Below are 18632 nucleotides of genomic sequence, written 5' to 3' on the forward strand. Positions count from 1 at the left end.
GTGCACATGAAGGTACATTCAGCAGGGTGAAGCGCTTCTGCTCTGATTGGTCATTGGGTGAGGGAGAATAAGAGAGAGATGAAGACTTGTTTAAGTCACCAGAGTGGCAAGGAGGTGTGAGAAAAGTGGGTGTCACAATGGAGGAGTCCGTCTAACACACACAAACATATTGCATACCCTTTTCTCACACAAAATTAGCATCCAAAACAATGCAAGCACGTAGAGAAGTCGCTGTGTTGTATATCTGTAGTTGCTCAGAAGCATGTTAAGAGAAATTCCTGTGTGCCCAGCTTAAGTGTCTGTGTTTTGGCAGCAGGGAGGGACCTCTGGGTCAGCAGCTGTCACAGAAAAGCAGCTGGTTAGCAGTTGACTTTTATTCATGTAGGAGTCTCAGCTCAGCCTCTGATAGACACAGATTCATGCTGAGATGCAACTAACTAACCATCTGGCTAAGGCGAGTTCTGGAATCTCCTGTTTATATAATATAGTTTTCCTCATTCCTTACAAAAGTTCTTACATAACTGGTCATTTTTCAGATAATGTGATCACACCTCTGCAGTTTATGTCTGCATCCAGATTGCTAGCAATGACTGATGAGAGCTCATTCATGTGCAGCTCTGATGCTGAGTGTGCACTGAAACAGTCTGGGAACAGCTATTCCTCACTTGATGCTGGGTTTCCATGGTGACACAGGAATCTGCCAGACAGTGATGTGTCTGCCAGGCATACAGTCTCAGCAATGGGTCCTCTGTACACGTGTATATGTACGCAGTGTACACACATGGAATGTCTTCCTGTGAGGCTAATGCATTCTGTTATGTGGGTACAGACTACTTCAGGGTACTTCACCACCTGAATTGAGAGACAGCAGAGCAGAAGCTGATTAAAAAAAGCAAGAGGCAGCAAGAACAGAACACACATAAGCCATTTTTGAGAAGGAGGCTGCACAGTGTCTGTAAGCATCTCCCACCAACTCTCTTTCTCCTGCTGTCTCATAACCTCAGATTACCCCACCTTTTCCACCTCCCTTTTCACTTTTATTCATCCTGTAACCATAGAGACCACCATTGCCTGAGGAGAGGTTTCTCCCTGGCAGACATGTTTGTGTCAAATGAAGATGCTGAATGTAAATCTGCAGATTGAAGCACATAGCTCAATTTAAAAATTCCCTTCTGAGCTCTTTGCAAAAGCTATTTTTTGACAGGGGTACATCTTCTGTACCTTTGCAGCAACAACATGTGGATGTTAATCAATTTACTCAACAATAATGCTTGTCAGTACAAGCTTCTTAGATAAGGAAACCATGATGTCAGTCTAAACAGCTGCAACATTATTGAAAAAACCGATGAGACTAGATAGTTTTATTTTAAGGCTCCACAGAATATCCCTCTAGCTGTTGTCTTTTCCTTCCTAACTGGCTCCTTTCAACTCAGCTCAGTGCCTCACTTGGAGGTGTATCCACATGACTTATCCTGGGAGTTTAGATCGGTCTTGGCATATATGCACATGGTTCAGCAGCACATTAAAGAGATAAATACCCGAGTTGAAACATTCATTCCACTTTATTGTCTTGGCTTTGTAGCTCCCTCCTTCCCAACCCCCAAACAGCTCTAAAGACCCATTCCTGATGAGTGACTCATAAAAAGAAAGAAGAAATGCGTTTGTTATTAACAGCAGCCACATAACACCAACAATAAGGCAACCTCCAGGCTGCTGAAGTGCAGCTCGACTGAGATGGCACAGAGTAACAGAAGTGATGAACTGATGAGGGTAATGAAACCTTAAAACTGTCACAGATGTACAGTGGGTCCAGACTTAAATCTGTATTTATTCTTAAACAGGTGTATAAAGTCCATAATCTGAGGCTGAACAAGCTTTAACAGCATTACTGCTGAGAAATACCAGCCGCATTAGCCATCTGAATATCGGATGAACTGCACATACTACTTTATAAGGAAGCCAAGTGGTGTGGCACATTGCGTACTTGGTGTGTGTGCTTTTCACACTGCAGGTTTTGGACATTACAGAGTCGGATAAAAAAAAAAAAAACAGAGCTCATGGTCCTGATGGTTTAAAGAAGTAGTGGAGCTGAAGAAAATAACATTTCTTTGGCAAAAAACAAGGAGAGCACTTTTGGCTTAACAAAAATAACACTTGCAAATGTTTTGTTACTAAACACAACTGCTGCATGTATATAGTACCAAGAATGGTACCAAGTATTGAGACAAAGCTGATTGTAGCGAGTTGTATCAGGCAATTACCGCTGTCCACCAGCTGTCTTGGCACCCCCCCCCCCACACCACCAAGAAAATACTACTGAACTTAGGCCTATTAGATTTATCCTTGAGCTTCTTCCAAATAATCTTTCTGCTAGATTCCACATGCCGATGTGTAGCTCACACCAATAGCCCAGTGATGAAGTCTGATTCACATATTCTGCTTCAATAAATATATGCATCACCCTTTCAAATCGTGATTTAAACATGTTGAAAATCATCAGGCAAGGTATTTCAAAAGCAACAAGGCATAAACATAATAGAAGAAAATAAAGTGCTAAAAATGTCAAGAGATTAGCATAAAAGATTTTTGTACTTCTGACTGGTTTCATGAACCATCACAAACCAAAATGGTATAATGTCAGTTTCTGCCATGTAGAGCCCTCATTGATTTAATAACAAAGGTGATTCAGTACTTTTGTCAATACTTGAAAATCTTGTGCTCCAGTAAGATTTGGCCTGTGCAGAGCAGATATTTACTGTCCCTATTTGCCACAGGAGTGCAACATCCTCCAAGTATTCAGCATTTGCCAGTATAAATCAAGGCTAACGCATCACTTGTAGGTATCGGACGTCTGGGTATAGAAAGTTGACTAGAAGAGCCATCAGTCGGGGTCCATCTTTGAGACAATGTCCTGGGTATCGGATGAACTGGACAGCCTTATTCACAGAGTCCTCAAAGTCAGCATACTGCTTACTGCTGGGCATGGCCTCCAGAATTCCCAACGTCTGCACTCACAAAGGAAAAACAAACAAGAAATCCAAGTTAATTCTGGGAAATATTTGCAGACTACAAAATCAAAACACTGATTTTTTTTTTTTCATACTTGTTGCGCTTTTGCAGAGAGTTGAAAGTCAGTGGTTGGTTGGAGTCTAATCTCCGTCTCTGAGGGCACTTGAATGCACAGAAATGCTGCCAGACTGCGAACCACCACCCTAAACCTAGTTGTTAATGCGTAAACAGCTGGTTTATTAAAAACCGCAATTTTGGAACACAGGTGTTCTGAGTGCAAATAAAACACAGGTGAAATTACCTATTAGAAACAGGAGACCTCTTCCCGAGGCCTATAGCTCCCAGCAGCCCAGAATTTAATCTTTCTTCTCCAAGCTGAAGCAGCCGGGTTTGCAATCTCATCAGCCCCATGACGACTCCTGAAACCTCGTTCTGGCCTGCCTGTGGCTGCAGCTGCTCCACAGAGAGATTCAGTGCTTTGTGCCACCAAAGGAACAGTTTGGCTTCATCACCTGGACCACTGGACACAAATAAAAACCTTCATATTAATATGCAAAAGATGCCTGCAGCTAACAGATCACTAAAACTGACAAAGATGAACGAGGTCCAAACCTGGGGAAGACCTGCATAGTCCATGTGTTAATGAGAGCCAATGTCCTCTTTTCATTGGCTGCTGTATATTCAGTGTTGAGCCGCTGCAAGATGAAGGCATAAAGCGTCAGGAAGCTGCCTCCTGATTGGCTCTCAGAGAGGAAGTCATCCACTGTAAGCTCAGGCACCTGCAGAGATGCCAACACAGGACCCCAACCTACAGACTCCTCCTCAGCTTAAGTGAACACAGACAAGGAAAAAGACAAGAAACCTTAATATTACAAAATGCACATTTGTCAGTATGTAAGTAAAGCACAGATTGGAAAACATTGCTTACCATGGTTAAAGTATGCTGTGATGCATGCCTCCATGATATGTGTCATATGTCGCACTGATGCAAGGCAACGGGAGCAGGCAGTGAGAAGAGGCAGAATGGGAAAGCCCCTTCCCTTCCTGTCCAGCCAGGTTATGACGCGAGCAGCGAGCGCCTCACCAGTTGAAACGCCCACTCCATTGAGCAGAGTCAGCGTATCACTGAAGAGACTACAGAAGGCCATGTGCCTCTGCTCCAAACCCACTTCTGCAGGGGAATAAAGAAGAAAGCTGTGTAACTGAGGTAATCAAAGATTTTATTGCAGATGGTTCATGAAGATGAGGAAGCCCATTAAAGGAAAAGCACCTGGTGGGTTAAATGTGACAACGCCCTCCAAATGTGCCTCCAACTGAGCCTCAAGGCTGCTCAGGTTAATGCTTCCTCCTTGTTCTAATGTCACCAGCGACTGTACACACCAGCGCAAGTAGGCTCCGGCTTTGAGCGTTTCCTCCTGACAGAACAAGAGCAAAAGGTTATTAATACTATAAAAATATACAGTTTCATTCATGTAGAGATTACAGTTGGATATGCCATTAACCTTTTAGTATTTTAATTAAAATATCTGAATTAATAAAACAAACGAGACTGCACCATCACACCTGGTGTGGAGCTTCACTGGGGCGAGGGTGGAGCCCTGCAGCACTACGGAGTAATTTCAACAGCAGCTGAGGTGCAGAATCAGCACTGAGCAGTACAGATGGAGGATAATGGGTGCTAACATATCCCAAAATGCTCTGGTATGAAGACAGGTCCAGTTGGTGCCAGGGCAGAGAGGTGGACTGAACCAGCAGACTGAGCAGAGGGGAGTCCTGAAGGTTAAGAAAACACACACACACACACACACACACACAATAAATAAATGAAATGATAAGAATTCTGACCCTGTTGTAATTCTAAAGTAATGTTTACTAACCTGTTGACTGAGAAGTTGTTCCTCTTTTGTCAAGAAAACAAGCATGTATAGCAGATAAACAAGCATGGTCTGTGTCTCCTTCTGCACACCCATGTCTGGTAGAGTTGGATATGTTGTAGAGGTGGGAGGTGTTTGTAAATGGTCACTTAAGACACTGACCCAGTTGACTTCACATAACAGCTCCCCCACAAAGAGGAAGCAGTTCTTGGGACTTCCTCTCTCTACCTGTAGGAAAAGCATAAAGGCAAAAATATATATAAAATAGGGCCAAGGTCTCAGATTAACAAGCTCCACTGGTCCATGCAAGTCCAGGTCAATGGGTGTCAGAGGTCAGAGAATCTCACTTTGAAAAACTGCTCCATGAGCTGAGTATCAGGGTGCAGGTGTCTCCAGGGCAAACTGCGGAGGTGTGTGTGGTACAGGTACAGCAGGTACTCAGGTGTGCGAGGAGAGGTGCAGCTCTCACAGTACTGCATCATACACAGCCACAGAGCTTCTCTTTGACCAGGCAGCAGACGATCTGTAATGTAAAGAAGGTCAAAGCTGTAAAAACTGGATTCATGTCAATACTCCACTAAAGGCCTTTAAAACTTTGGTGAAAATTGATGTTTATCCAGTTCTATTCTGAATTTGTGAGCTACCCATCCACTTTTGGATAGTCAATGTTGAACTTATAGTGTTGGTACTGGTGAGTTCAAACAGAACTTAAAACTTACCTCGAAATTTGTGATGAAGTGTGTCAGTAAGTTGAGCATACAGACCAACCAGACATCCTGCTGCACTTGCATCTGTCTCCAGCCAGGGGTAACACTTGATGTTACTGAGACAAAAGAACACATATAAATAAATAAAAAAAAATAAAAATAGGCTATTTTCTCTCTAAACAGCATTGTGCACTTTGTGTAATGCACTCTATAGTGAGTTTCAGAGACTAGGTTGGGAGTAAGACTGCAGCACTGTAAACCAGTGTGCCCCATATACAGGGGCTACACATCCTCGGTGCAGCCCAGGTCTAGGTTTAAGTCCTGGCCTGGGGCCTTTTGCAACATGTCATTCCTCGCTCTCGCTGACCTTCTTTCCTGTCGACCTACTGTCAAATAAAAGCCACTAGAGCCCAAAAGACAACAACAACAAATAAAACCAGACATCTGAGAGGAATGTTTGTGCCACACTTACCCGCCATCAGCAGTGTCTAGAGGAAAGATCCATGGCTTAAATAACTTCACAAGCTTGCTGTGTAGGTCCTGCAGAGCTGTGAGAGGGAAGGATACATTTTTCTTTCATTCTGACAGATAATCAAGGATCTGCACAAAATTAAACATTAAACTTAACTAATAATTGCAAGTCTTCACCTCACTGTAATCTGGCAGTGTAGAGTTACCTTTCATTATTTTGCTACTGCCCACTGGCTCTCTGGCACAGTTGCTGAGCTGCACATTTATTAAGCAACCAATCAAATGTTCCCAGAAGGAAACAACATCATTGATGTAGGGAGTCCAGGCAGAATAGAGGCCAAAGCTCCGGAGGTCTTGCTTATTAAGACGACTTCGCAAAAAGAAATCACTCAGCCAGTCAACAGTCTCATCCACCTGTTAGCAAACAATAACATATACCAATATTGTTGTAATAAAGGGGAAGTAATTTAATAACAACATAACCATTATCAGGCAGGTAAGTCTGAATTAACAACACCAACATCTGGTACCTGCTGAGGAGAGAGGCTTATGGGGGATCTGTAAGGAGAGGCCGGGGGTCCCACAGCATTGCTGGGGGAATGTTCAATTTTGCTCTTAGTGCTGCGGGACGGAGGTAAGCAGCCTAGAACTCGCAAGGTCACTTTCCAGCACTCTGGACTCAGCAGCTGGTTTGATGAACCTGATTAAAAAAGGAAATATATTTATGTTAAAGAAGCCTCACAACAAAAACCTGAACTGTATATTGTCTTTCTTTAATTGTAAAAAGAAATTGTGTCTCCTGTTGAAATCATCTCATTATGATGAATCACTCAACAAACAGGCTTTAATTCAGGCTGCGGAAGTCTGACTCTGTAGAGTGGTGGTCGGCAACTGGCGGCCCGCTTTAGTGCAAATAAACTTGCCTTACTGTAAAAAACAGCCATTTGCTGATATGAATGAACAGATGATGACATACTAACTTACTGGTCATGAGCAGGCGTAAGCAATCACTGTAGTGGTCTGGGAAATGGTGCCTTAAAAGCCAGGTCCAGTGTTTGGTGAAGAGATGAAAAGGCATGAGAAGTTCAGACTCGGGGTCTCGCCCGCAGACACACAGAGCTCCATGAACCAATTCCAGTAAACGAGTCCTCTCCGAAAATACAGGATGGGCTTCATTCAGCCACTGGGACAAATCAAACTACAAGGCAAAATGCACAAGTGACTCCTGCAACTCAAGGGATGCGGTATTAAATATTGTGCTTCAATGCATTCTCTTATGTGGACCAACCTTAGTGAGCAGCATGAAGATGACATCAGCACTGTCAAGGTGGAGGGATGTCACCACGTCTTGGTAGAGAGAGACGAGCTGCTCAGGTGCTGCACTGGGTGTGAAGAACGGGGAAATGAGAGGACAAAGGCGCCTCTCCTCCAGGATTGTCTTTAAGACAAGACCACACTCCTGTGCATTTCCTTGTATAAACACCTGGACCCAAAAAATAAATAGAGGCTTTCAGCTGCTGCACTGTAGGAGTTACTATATATGCAGACTGGGACTTACATGTGATGGGCTGGCCCTGCTACATTTTTATCAGTCTAATAAACACTTTCTCATAATTTATTTCATTTTTTTCTGGCCAAACCACAGGTCAGTCGTTGGCAATCTAGTTAGCTGAAACTCCTTAGAAACACCCTCATGCTGTCAGGGTGGATTTGGATTTTGTGTATATAAATCCCGCTGGTCTACGTACAGTGTGCGAGTATGACTCTGTGGGAGGTGTGGGCGTACCTGTCCTAGTATCTCCACACATGATGAGAGAAACTGCCGTGTTGGGGGATGTCGCAGCATGTCCTCACACACAAAAGAGACCACTCGATAAAAGGCCGACACACCAACTTGCTGCACTGCCAGAGATTTCTGGGCTTTGTACATATTCACAAGAGCCCTGAGCACATAAAAAACACCACAAACAAGAGTTAAAACAACCATATATTATCTAATATTATCTACTTTTTTTATTTTCCAAATATGTCTTCTCAGCATTATACTAATTGCAATGTGTGTGGAGATGAAGAGATCTGTTTGCACTGACGTGATGAAGTTCTCAGTGTGGACAGCAGCCTGGGCCAGGCTTTGAGGTGGAGGTGCCATAGCATCAGTTTGAAGCTTCTTGATATCCCTGCGCAGTAATGTTATCTGGTTGTGCACTGCCTCCTGTCTCTGGACACGCTCACACTACACAGTTGCACACACATACATTGATTAACATGTCGTGGCAAAATAGTTCACTAAAATGTGGTTGGACGCAGTGTGAATGGTTGTACCGTGACTGTGATGTTTGCAGGCCCTTGACATGGCTGTCCTCCCTTTCCTTTACATTCCAGGGCCATGCTGACTTGTTCTGGTCTGTTTTTAAAGAGCAATGGAAGACTCTCAAGTAGCTCTTGTTCCATCGCCACCTGCTGGGCTTCACGTGCGACTGCAAGCCTAACAAGATGGAAGTATTTTAGAAATGGAATGGGGGTTTTCGTACATGTCTGAAAGATCTTTGATCTTCATATACCTGGCCTGCTCTTGCAAAATGCTGAGGTCATGCTTTAACAGCTCAGTGGCAGCTTTAGAGTCAACGAGACAGGTGGTGGGAACTTCAGCCACAGGAGCCTTGTGCTGCTGCAGCTCAGGAGGGGGCAGGGGAATCGGATGCTTCTGAAGATTGGACAGGATACGCTCTCTTGCTGAACACAGATTAACAAAAAACAACATTAAACACATTTCTTTAGAGTTTTTTTTTATGTGGTTAATGAAAAACTTTAGACAGTCATGTCGGTTGAATGAAATGGTGCAACAGGAAATAAAAGTGTTTTTCAATTTAAATTCCTATTTATTTTAATATATTATTGGCCTTGAACAGAGTTGTGTCCTCAGCAAACATTTTGGCATATAAACACAGAACTATAACAAGGTGAGAATTAAGATGCTGCTAAGAGCTAAACCCCTCCCCCCTAAAAGAACAACAAATAAACACAAGTCATGAGGAACTTCCAGAAGTATACATCAACTGTATTATTGCACATGAGATTACTGCCCACCAGATCAGTTATTAGCCTTTAGTTAATGTTTTGAATGTAGAGTAATAATTTAATTTATGTACCATTGCTGAGGCTGGTATAGTCAGTGAAGCCCAGGTTCTGGGTCTGTAGGAATGTTGGCTCACTCTGCACCTTCTCCCACAGAGATAAAACCTCCATCTCATCATACTGCAGACGCTCCTGGTCCACATACTCCAGCCACAGCTCCTTCAAAAAAACAAGACAACATGACAGTAAAATATGAGGTAAATGTCTTAAAATACACCACAAATTTTAATGACACCATAAAATTAAGCTTCTATTTCTCTTTTTTCCTCTCTTATTTTATACAAACACACCCAAACATCTAAAAACAAACAAACAAACAAACAAAAAAAAAAACTGACTGTTTGCCGCTGCATGACCTGTGCCAGCCTGTGAGGTTCATACTCTGGAGGAAGAGAGGGAAGGTACACTTCCTGCTTCTGAAGACTCTCATCATCCAACCACAAAGCAAACACACCAAACAACCTGCAGAAAAACAATCAGCAGAGAACTTAAAGCCTGTCAACATATCTTTTAAACAACAAGAAATGTTTTTCATTGGACACATTCAGCATCAGTAACTTACCTCACCAGCTCAGTGTGGAGCTGAGGAGAGGTGAGGCAAGGTGGCCTGGCATTATTGGGGCTTTCATCGCTCTGGGTATCTGATGAGGGTGTGTGCGGTGGGGGCACTCTGAGTGCCTGGCTGGCAGCGTGGTGGAAGTCAGACACCTCTTGTATTCTCTGCCTCAAATCTTTAAGTAAAGTGGCCTGAGAAGAAGCCTGGAAGAACCTTTGGCCAATACAACCTCCTGCAACTAGCCTGTTAGACAACGCACAGACAAACAGATATTGGAATATTTCTTTTTTCTGATTTCTGTAGCTAAGTATATTAATGAGCTTGCCTCTTACCCATACTCAGGTCCTGGCTGTCTGAGATAGAGCTGCAGGAACTTCTGCCAGATGAGGGGAAGGAGGGGGTGGTCAGGTGGTGTGGCTATGGCCTGACATGCCCAGCGATACACCTGCAGCCGTTGCAGAGATGGGGCTACTGGCAACTTCAGCCTCTGTTGCACCTTCTGGCTCAGACACAGAATTATTCTTAATTATCAAAATATAACAGTCAGAAGCTCGAACAAATATGCATTGCAAACTGTATGATTCAGTCTAAACTATCATTAAACACTTGCAAATAATATGTTTTTGTCCACCTTTAGGGCTTGATCTGGGGAGATGTTGGAATCGGAAAGGAGCTCATGCTCAACACAGCGTCTCAACTGAGAATCTTCTTCAAACATGCCCTCCATATTCAGCACCAGCCAGGCAAACCAAACCTACAGATAGCACAGACAACAGCAACCCTGTAAGGACTGACAGCTATTTAAATATAATTAACAGTGCTAGCACATATAGTTGGTGCTGTGGGAACCCTTACCTCTGCACTCAGAGATAGACCCTCTACGAAAGATGGCGTTGCATTTCCAGCAATCCAACCAACCAGAGAGGATAGCAGACCACGATCGCCATGGTAACCCAAAGCATTCTACATGGAGTATGAAAACAAACAGATACAAATAATGCTGTAGTAATTTCTAAGGATCCTTCACTACAAATTATGGCCCCCTCCAAAAAACACAAAACAAAACAAAACAAACAAACAAAAAAAACAAACAAACAGTAAAAACCTTGTGCTGTTGGTATAGGAGTTTCTGCACACATTCCTCCTGGTGGTGAGTGAAGGCAGTACAGCAGATCTGATCCATCAGGAACAGGACAGTTTTGTCTCGATACCACAAGTTTTGCTGAGTCAGAATTCCCACCCAAAACTCCAGCACTGCTACAGCTCCAACACGACCAGGCCGTGAGCTTTCAATGATGTGACTCTGAAGGATCAAGGATCAATTACAGAGTTCTTTTTCTGATTTAAGGACCACCTCTTCAACATTTTTGCTATTACACTAGGGAAATGTTGACAATGTAAAACATCACAAGATTCTATATACTTTCTTAATGCAGTCTCAATTCTTCAGCGAAGTACCTGAATGACACTGTTCAGGAGACGGACATTATCTCCATAGCTGGTTCCGGTGAAGAGCGGTGCTACTCTATGTGTGACCTGCTGCGTCACACCTTGAGGACACACACTGTCATACTGCAGAAACAACTGGATACAACTTACAAACCTGGCAGGACACAAAACATGTTAGAACCTGAGTTAGATTGGGAAGTGTAAGCTCCAGCTTTTGAATGCTTTCGGAAGGATGTGCCTTGCTTACTGAGCATTGTTAAGCAGGTAAAAGCTCAGAGGATAGGTTGGAGGTAGGATGTTATCCAACAGATGAACAGCAGCTCTCAGGTGGCGAGACTGAATCAAGTTTTTTAACAACCCAACACCATCAGTACAAAAGTTTTCCAGGCTGGGAGAAAAAAAAAGAAACACAAATTTGAATTAATTGCACTTTTACATGAGATTTACAGAGAAATCACACATAATTATTAAGCATATATACATATTTAGCTTTTAAATGTTGTAACAAACCTATGTCCCACTGTTGTCATGGCAATGGACAGGTAGCATCCAATAGGAATGCCTGCTTTTACAGCCCTGAGAACAGAGTGCATGCTAGGTGCATGTGTGAGCTCTGGAGGAGGGTTTGATGCCAAAGCAGGCACTGCCCAGGCCCCTTTGGGGTTCTGGGCATTGCCATGAAGTTTAAGCCTTAGCAAGAGTTGCCATGCCCACTGGCTAAAGGAGGCTTCAGGAGATACACCCAAACGCAGAACACTAGCAAGATATGACACCTAAAGAAAGTAAGAAAGAAAAATATGAAAAACTAAGCAAAGTTATACTCAATCAGGTGGTTTGCACTGAATGTCCAGGAGAAAAGTGGGAAAGTGCCACCTGCTTGATTCCCTCTGATATGAGGCCACTATACGGTTTGTCTGTAAGGTACTTCTGATAGGCTTCAGCCACCAGCAAAGCCACCTCACTGTGGAGAAATGATGACAGGGCCAATGACCCATCCTGTAAAACAAAATAGGTTATATTGTTTACAAACTCATAATGGTGAAAAGTCTGAAAATGTTTTCAGTGCATTCATCATTACCTGTGTGTAACCCCAGTTCAGGCCCTCCAGGATAACACAGGCTAACCGGTTCTCCACTGCAGACAGGGGGTGCTGGAGCAGCCAGACTCCAATCACACATATTTCGTCCGTCCGCGGCCGCCACAGACTCAGAGGCAGCTCTTTACATAAGTACAGTGCCACCTACACACACAAAACAAACACTTTTGAGTTTTACATCTGTCAAATGACACAAACTATGTTTACACTCCTTGCAGTTTTAAAATACTAACCATTCCTACAGTCTGTATGGTCTCTCTCAGTCTCTCCAGGAGCACAGAGATAACATAGGGATGAGCTGAAGCTATAACAGCCAGCAGCTCCCTCCCTACCTTGGAGTAAATTTCTCTGGTAGACACACTAACATAAGACACCTGTGGAAAAGGAATAAATAAAGGAAAGTAAATAAATAAAATAAAGTTTAGGAAATAAATGAGATCTTTAACCAGGGTTATGCAGTTCATTCATTTGTAATGTAATTACAAATTGTACTCCAGTGAACCAGAACAATGGATCATGTTCTCATTATGTCTGAGAACAGATACCCAATTTCATTTTGTATGTATATAGAATGATAAGTAAAGCTAATTAGCATATAATATAAACAACTGTATGAAGCTCAGTCAGTTTTTCTTCTGTTATTGTTATTCTGTTCTAAATTTCAATATTTTATACAGACTAAATCAAATTTGTTTGACTTCTATATGTCTCTACTTTTCTTGCGTTAATTATCTTTATCTCATACTTGGTAAATCAGCAGGGTTATGGTGGTGATGAATGCTGGGTCAGAGTGCTGAGTAGGTGTCGCCATGTGAGCCAGGGCAGTGAGAAGGGAGATGCCATCAGAGCTGTTCACCTCACACAACCATTGTTCAAATCTCTCCTGATGCTTAGAGTCTGTAATGGAAAGAAAAATAAACTGTGCTGACAACTCTAGACTGAAAGGAATATTATGATGACACATTTATGCCTGACTTTAAAATCTGAAAGCAACAAATGTGCCAAAAGCATTAGAAGTTAGGTGTGAAAAAAAGAAACTTCAAAACTTTATTGAAGCATTAACACAATGTATGTCCAAAGAAATTTTTTGTGTGCAGGTGTGTATAATGATACCTCTGAGAGCCTGAATGCAGGATTGTGTGTCACCAGGATTGCTGAGTGTTTCCAGTCCTGCTGTCTCTGCACACTGCATAACATAAAGGACCTTCCACAGCATAGAGCTGGACAAAGTCCCGTATGGCATCTCAGACATAAACAACCAAATGCCCAACCTGAGAGGGGAAAACAGATAAAATAATTAAAAAAAAAAAAAAGTCTGGAAAGTAAATTGTTTCATGGTGAGATGGCAAATTGTGGCAAATCTTTCACCTTTTGTTTCTAAGAACATGTAAAACAGCTCTGAGGAAGAGATTATCATATTCCACCTGCAGCTTCTCCAGAGACAGAGAGTGTACGTGAGAGCTGGATCCATCAATTACACTCACATACTGGGCCCAGTGATCACTGACATAGCATACTGTCATTCTGAGTAAAGATAGAGGAGATGAACACTTCGTTTTTATATATTTTCTGTCAATATAATCTATAGAGTGAGCATGTACATTAGATTTTTTTTCTTGCTTTATTCGTGCACTGACCGTATGATGCGTCCTATTCGTTTGACCAGCTGTCTGTATCGCGCTCTGTTATAGGTTTGCAGGCCAAGAGCGAGAATTTCATTGAGTGAGGAAGCAAAAGCAAACACACGCATCATCTTCTGACTGGAGCAGGCCTGGGGCTCATACACACCTGAAAACAGAGCGGTCCGTCAGCCCATTTAATGAGCGATACGAACACAGGACAGACAGGACAAACTCTCTTACCCTGCTTGCTCATTCCCAGCATGTGTGAGTAGAGCTGCTGAAATGGGAACTGTGTCAGCAGGGAGATCAGATCATCCTCACAGAGCAACAACCAGCTGCTCTCTGGGTCCTCATCCTAAACACATAGAATAACAGGATATTACAGTTATAAGTTCAACACCTATTTGAAAAATGTGATCATCATTTTTAAAACTTGTTTAAACTGTTTTTTAAGGAAAGAAAAATAATAGAGGGTAATAGCTTTTATATAACAAAATAACAGGTGTGAATAGAAAAAAAACAAGAAGTAATAATATGTTTTGCCAAATAAAATGAATCATAAAGATTTTTAAGACAAAGTGGTTCGCAGATAACACATCAGTACTGGCAGCAGACGTGGTTTAAAGTAAGCAGACTGACATTAAAATGGTCGTAAGTGTTTTAGATGTGACTCAGCGCTTTAGAACATTCTGTTTTAAAGACACCATCTACTTTTCTACACCCCCACAGTGACACAACGCTTCTACTGAAATGACAAGTACACTGTAGATTTAACTACATAATAGCAGGTGAAGAACAGGGAAAAGAGACACTGTACTTAACTAAAGACAATGACATAACATGCTTTCACATAATCAGTCCGAAGAATAAGTGAATAAAAGTACACCGGAAATGCTTTTACTTATCAACTTAGCTGGAGTCTTCAGCTGGCTGGTTTGGCTATCTTCCTAACCAGCTCTTCCTTGCACTTACCTCCTCTCCACCTTCATCAACGAGGGTCCAGTTTCCAGACTCAGGTCCAGAAGATGTTGAGCTTTGGCTCTCACATGGCTTCATATGACACAGAAACTCTGCACGGTGTCTGAGTGAACAGAGGAGCAATGGATTATTATGGTGAGGTTGTTAGAACCTAAAAATGGACTAGATTCTTCTGGACAGTACAAGGGACATTTTTAAACTGTATCATTCACAGTCAGTGGATAAGAGCTGCTATAGATGGTCCTGTATTTACCTGGCAGGGGACATTAAGATAGCTAACGCTTGCATAAAATGTTGTACTCCAGAGGTGTTCCCCCAAACTTGAATCTGGCACAGATAATAACAAAAAACTCTAATCAACTGCATGTACAACCAATGACATGACAATTAAAAATGTGCATCCCTAACTTACCTGAAGGAAGGGTGCAGCCCACTTTCCCACCCCAGAAGAACAGCATAAAAGATGGCAGAGCAAATACAGGTGCTCCCCTGACCCTCCAACGTGCAACAAGACAGCAACCTAGTGCAGAACAGACCAGGGATACATGACGAATCAGTACATTTAATTCAAAATTCAAACTAGAGGAACATGAAGTTAAAAATTTTATGTTTACCAATCTTTCCAGCCAGTGATGGATATCTGTCTGGAACTGTGCATCATCAAGGACTCTACGTGTAAAACTAAACAAGACACTGATGGCCTCTTTCAGAGGTTGGAGAGAGACAGGTTGTGTTTGGCTGCCAGAGCATTCTGTTAAAAAAACGACAAAAAAAATCTTAACTTTACATTTTGGTAGTATGGGTGAGAAAAGTATGTTTGGAAGGCACATAACTACTTGGAAGAAAGAGTGCTTTTAAAATGTCTTACCTTTTAGGAGTCGATATAAGTAGGATTCCACCTGCAGGCGTGACAGCAGAGCAGTGTATGCATGCAACACCACCTTCTGATGGAGCAGCTCACTGCAAGCCTCAAGCAGTTTCCGCAGCTCAGCCAGAACAGACTGACTAAACTCTGCTTGCTGGAAGCGATGGTATCCACAGACCTTAGACTGGTCTGCACAAACACCCTGCAGGCCAAACCATAAAAGTTGAACAAAGGCTTGTTATAACTTTCTGTATTTTGTATTTCTGTAGTTAAAAAAAACAAAAAAAAAAACAACAACAAAAAAAAACCCACCTGAAGTGTGAGTTGCTCTTCTTTGAAGCTCCAGAGGCGATTCTGTGTGCTCTTACAGTCAGAGGACTGTGTGTGCAGCTGGGTGTGCGACTGGGTCAGCTGTCTGCGACAGCGCCAGTAGTTCTGCAACAATTCCGTCAATTCATGGTTCTCCTGCCGGGCCAGAGCACAGAACTGGGCAGCACAAATCTCAACACCTTCCAGCCATGCTCGCAACCCTCCTCCTGGTTCCCAAGTGTTTAGCTGCTCTAGTGAAAACGCCTACAGAGAAAAGACATATTACACACAGCAAAGTGACAGATATCTCCATCTAAAAAACACTATGTAATCATATGGATAGAAACTTAAGGTGCATGAGATCACCTGCATCTCTGGAGCTGTTTTGGGTAACTCTGGATACAGTTTGCTCCTTGAGAGCTCAGCGATGGACTCCAGAGGCTGCAAACTCGGAGGAGAAGACTCCTGCTCAGGAAGCGCCAACACTGCAGGTCCTTTTTCACAGCTTTTCACATCTTCATCACAGAACTGTGCCACAGAACACTCCTCTAATGTAGGGAGAGATGGGTACAATGCAGGAGCGCTTGGGACCTCAAACTGTTTAGAAACAAGGTTCCATGACTGCGTGTCTTTTTCCAAATCTGTGATTTGTGGTGGAACTTTAAGCTTAGTCCCCTGCACTTCCACACTATCATGCTCCTCTTCATCCTTATTTGACTCTGTTAGATGGACCATAGACAAATGTAGATTCGATTGCAGAGTCTCACTTAACTCTGATACAAATATAGTTTGTGCTGTGGAAGTCTTTTGTTTCTCAGAGGCCAGTCGTGATGGCTGTTCTGTGGTCTCAGAGGTTTGAATGGGGACCCCCTCGGCCTGAGGAGGAACATCAGGCATACTGAGGGGAATGTCTGTGAAACAAGAGCTGGAGGCCTCATCACAGATAGCTGGGGAAGCTGTTGCTCTTTTGTCCTCTTCAGCCTGCTTTTGCTTCTTAACCAGCTGAGAACATAAACAATCAGGACAATCAGACATAAAATAAACATTTATTGGTTAAATTAATTGGCATGAGCAGTAGTTTTCACCATGTAACTAGGCCTGCCAGGATAATTAAGATATGTTATATTTTAACATATTTTTTAAAGACATAAATATAAGCTGACTTCTTGCATGTTTTAAGCTTTTGTAATTCAGACATTTCTTTTCCTTTTTTCCCTCCACATCACGGTTTCAATTATTCAAAATTCTCTGCTCTAGGCAGTAAAAGTATCTTGAACTGGACAGTTAATCTTCCATTGTAGTGATTAGTAGATGTTTTCCTGTGTTATCCCTGTGATGAAGAGATCTGTGCTGTCTCACAACTCTACAAGCTGGATTTGACCACCATTTCACTGGTGACCGGAGTGGAGAATAATTGTGCAGTATTTTGTGTCATCACCTGAGATTTTCCGCTGGTTTTTGTTTTGGGCTTCTTTGGTCTCACAGCCTCCATTTTAAGTGCCTGATCACATTAGTTCAAACACAGCTCTGATGGCAAGTGTCACACGACCGACTGAAGTCTCTACTGGTGGAAGAGATCAACTGCAAATTGTTCATCAGTTGAAAACTATTAGTCATCATATGTTTTCAGAACAACCAGAGGGCACGGGAGCTAGCGAAGTCCTGCTTTGATAAGCAGCTAAAGGCTGGCTGTGTTATCAAGATAAAAACGGACACTGGTTGTAAACAAAATACTCTTATAGTTCCCGTTCAGAAATCTGTTGATGCAGGATAGCAAAGGGTAATGCTACCATGTCCCTTACGATGAATTCTGTGTCCAGCAAATGATTTCTGGAAAAACGAAACTAGCCTCTGCAGATGAAAGTCCACTTAGCTAAACAACGCTAACGTCTAGCTTTTCACCTGTTACGCTGTGTTTCCACCTAATAATGTCATCCCTTCGGCTCTGTGTTCTCCATGTTGTTGTTCACATTGTCTAAATACGACATCAAGCCGTCGACGCGAATGTCATGACATGTCCAGCCGCTGGTCAGCTGTCATTTGTTTTGTTTTGTTTGTTCCAGGAACTGCGTGATCGCGATCTGCGATCACGTGATTACTCCACCTCTCTACGGAATCCGAGCATTGCCAAAAGTCGTTACGCACTAACATCGTTACATTCTTTATGCGAGAACGCTTACATAAAGAAAGGACTTCTCTCATTACAAGATTTCATGTAAATATTGTTTTTAATTGAAAAGATATGTATAATTTCCTGAAAGAATAAAAATATGAAGTCAAGCACGGCCAAGATTGAATTCTGTCAGAACACAAATTAGTTGGGAATAACAGAAACATGTTTATTTTAACAAGTAATAATAAAGATAAACTTCCCATTTTCCCTTTAAAATGCTTTTATTTCTTCTTAATGGCTAAATACAAGACAATCAAATGCTGTCAACTTTCAAACATATAATTTATGATGATGATATTGATTATTATTATTGTTGTTGTTGTTATTTAATAAGAGCTGACCTGCTACGTTCTCCATACTAACACACAAACTATTTTTAAATGTCAAA

General features: G+C 42.3%; 1 protein-coding gene across 2 annotated transcripts; it reads right to left on the reverse strand.

Moving 5' to 3' along the window:
- Positions 1-1543: 1543 nt before the first annotated feature.
- Positions 1544-18136, reverse strand: epg5 (ectopic P-granules autophagy protein 5 homolog (C. elegans)). 2 transcript variants are annotated; one of them, XM_041999327.1, is made up of 46 exons: positions 17974-18136; positions 17510-17635; positions 16438-17073; positions 16075-16335; positions 15766-15964; positions 15512-15648; positions 15310-15417; positions 15151-15224; positions 14892-15000; positions 14160-14274; positions 13935-14085; positions 13666-13821; positions 13411-13568; positions 13043-13194; positions 12531-12671; positions 12280-12441; positions 12075-12197; positions 11712-11974; positions 11449-11589; positions 11211-11355; positions 10858-11055; positions 10608-10715; positions 10384-10506; positions 10085-10251; positions 9759-9995; positions 9535-9658; positions 9211-9355; positions 8623-8794; positions 8384-8546; positions 8152-8294; positions 7848-8004; positions 7350-7544; positions 7046-7259; positions 6592-6761; positions 6268-6475; positions 6063-6138; positions 5603-5706; positions 5231-5406; positions 4887-5111; positions 4573-4782; positions 4280-4424; positions 3938-4180; positions 3622-3835; positions 3311-3529; positions 3104-3218; positions 1544-3005 (listed from the first exon to the last, which is right to left on the reverse strand). In XM_041999327.1, exons 2-46 carry the CDS (start codon positions 17561-17563, stop codon positions 2823-2825), a joined length of 7719 nt encoding a protein of 2572 aa, XP_041855261.1. In that variant the 5' UTR covers positions 17564-17635; positions 17974-18136; the 3' UTR covers positions 1544-2822. The 2 variants fall into 2 exon arrangements, with proteins under 2 accessions (XP_041855261.1, XP_041855260.1); XM_041999326.1 differs by having other exon boundaries at positions 17510-17652.
- Positions 18137-18632: the final 496 nt, after the last annotated feature.

The sequence above is a fragment of the Melanotaenia boesemani genome, chromosome 11, assembly GCF_017639745.1.
Source record: "Melanotaenia boesemani isolate fMelBoe1 chromosome 11, fMelBoe1.pri, whole genome shotgun sequence".
In the NCBI taxonomy this organism is placed as follows: Eukaryota; Metazoa; Chordata; class Actinopteri; order Atheriniformes; family Melanotaeniidae; genus Melanotaenia; species Melanotaenia boesemani.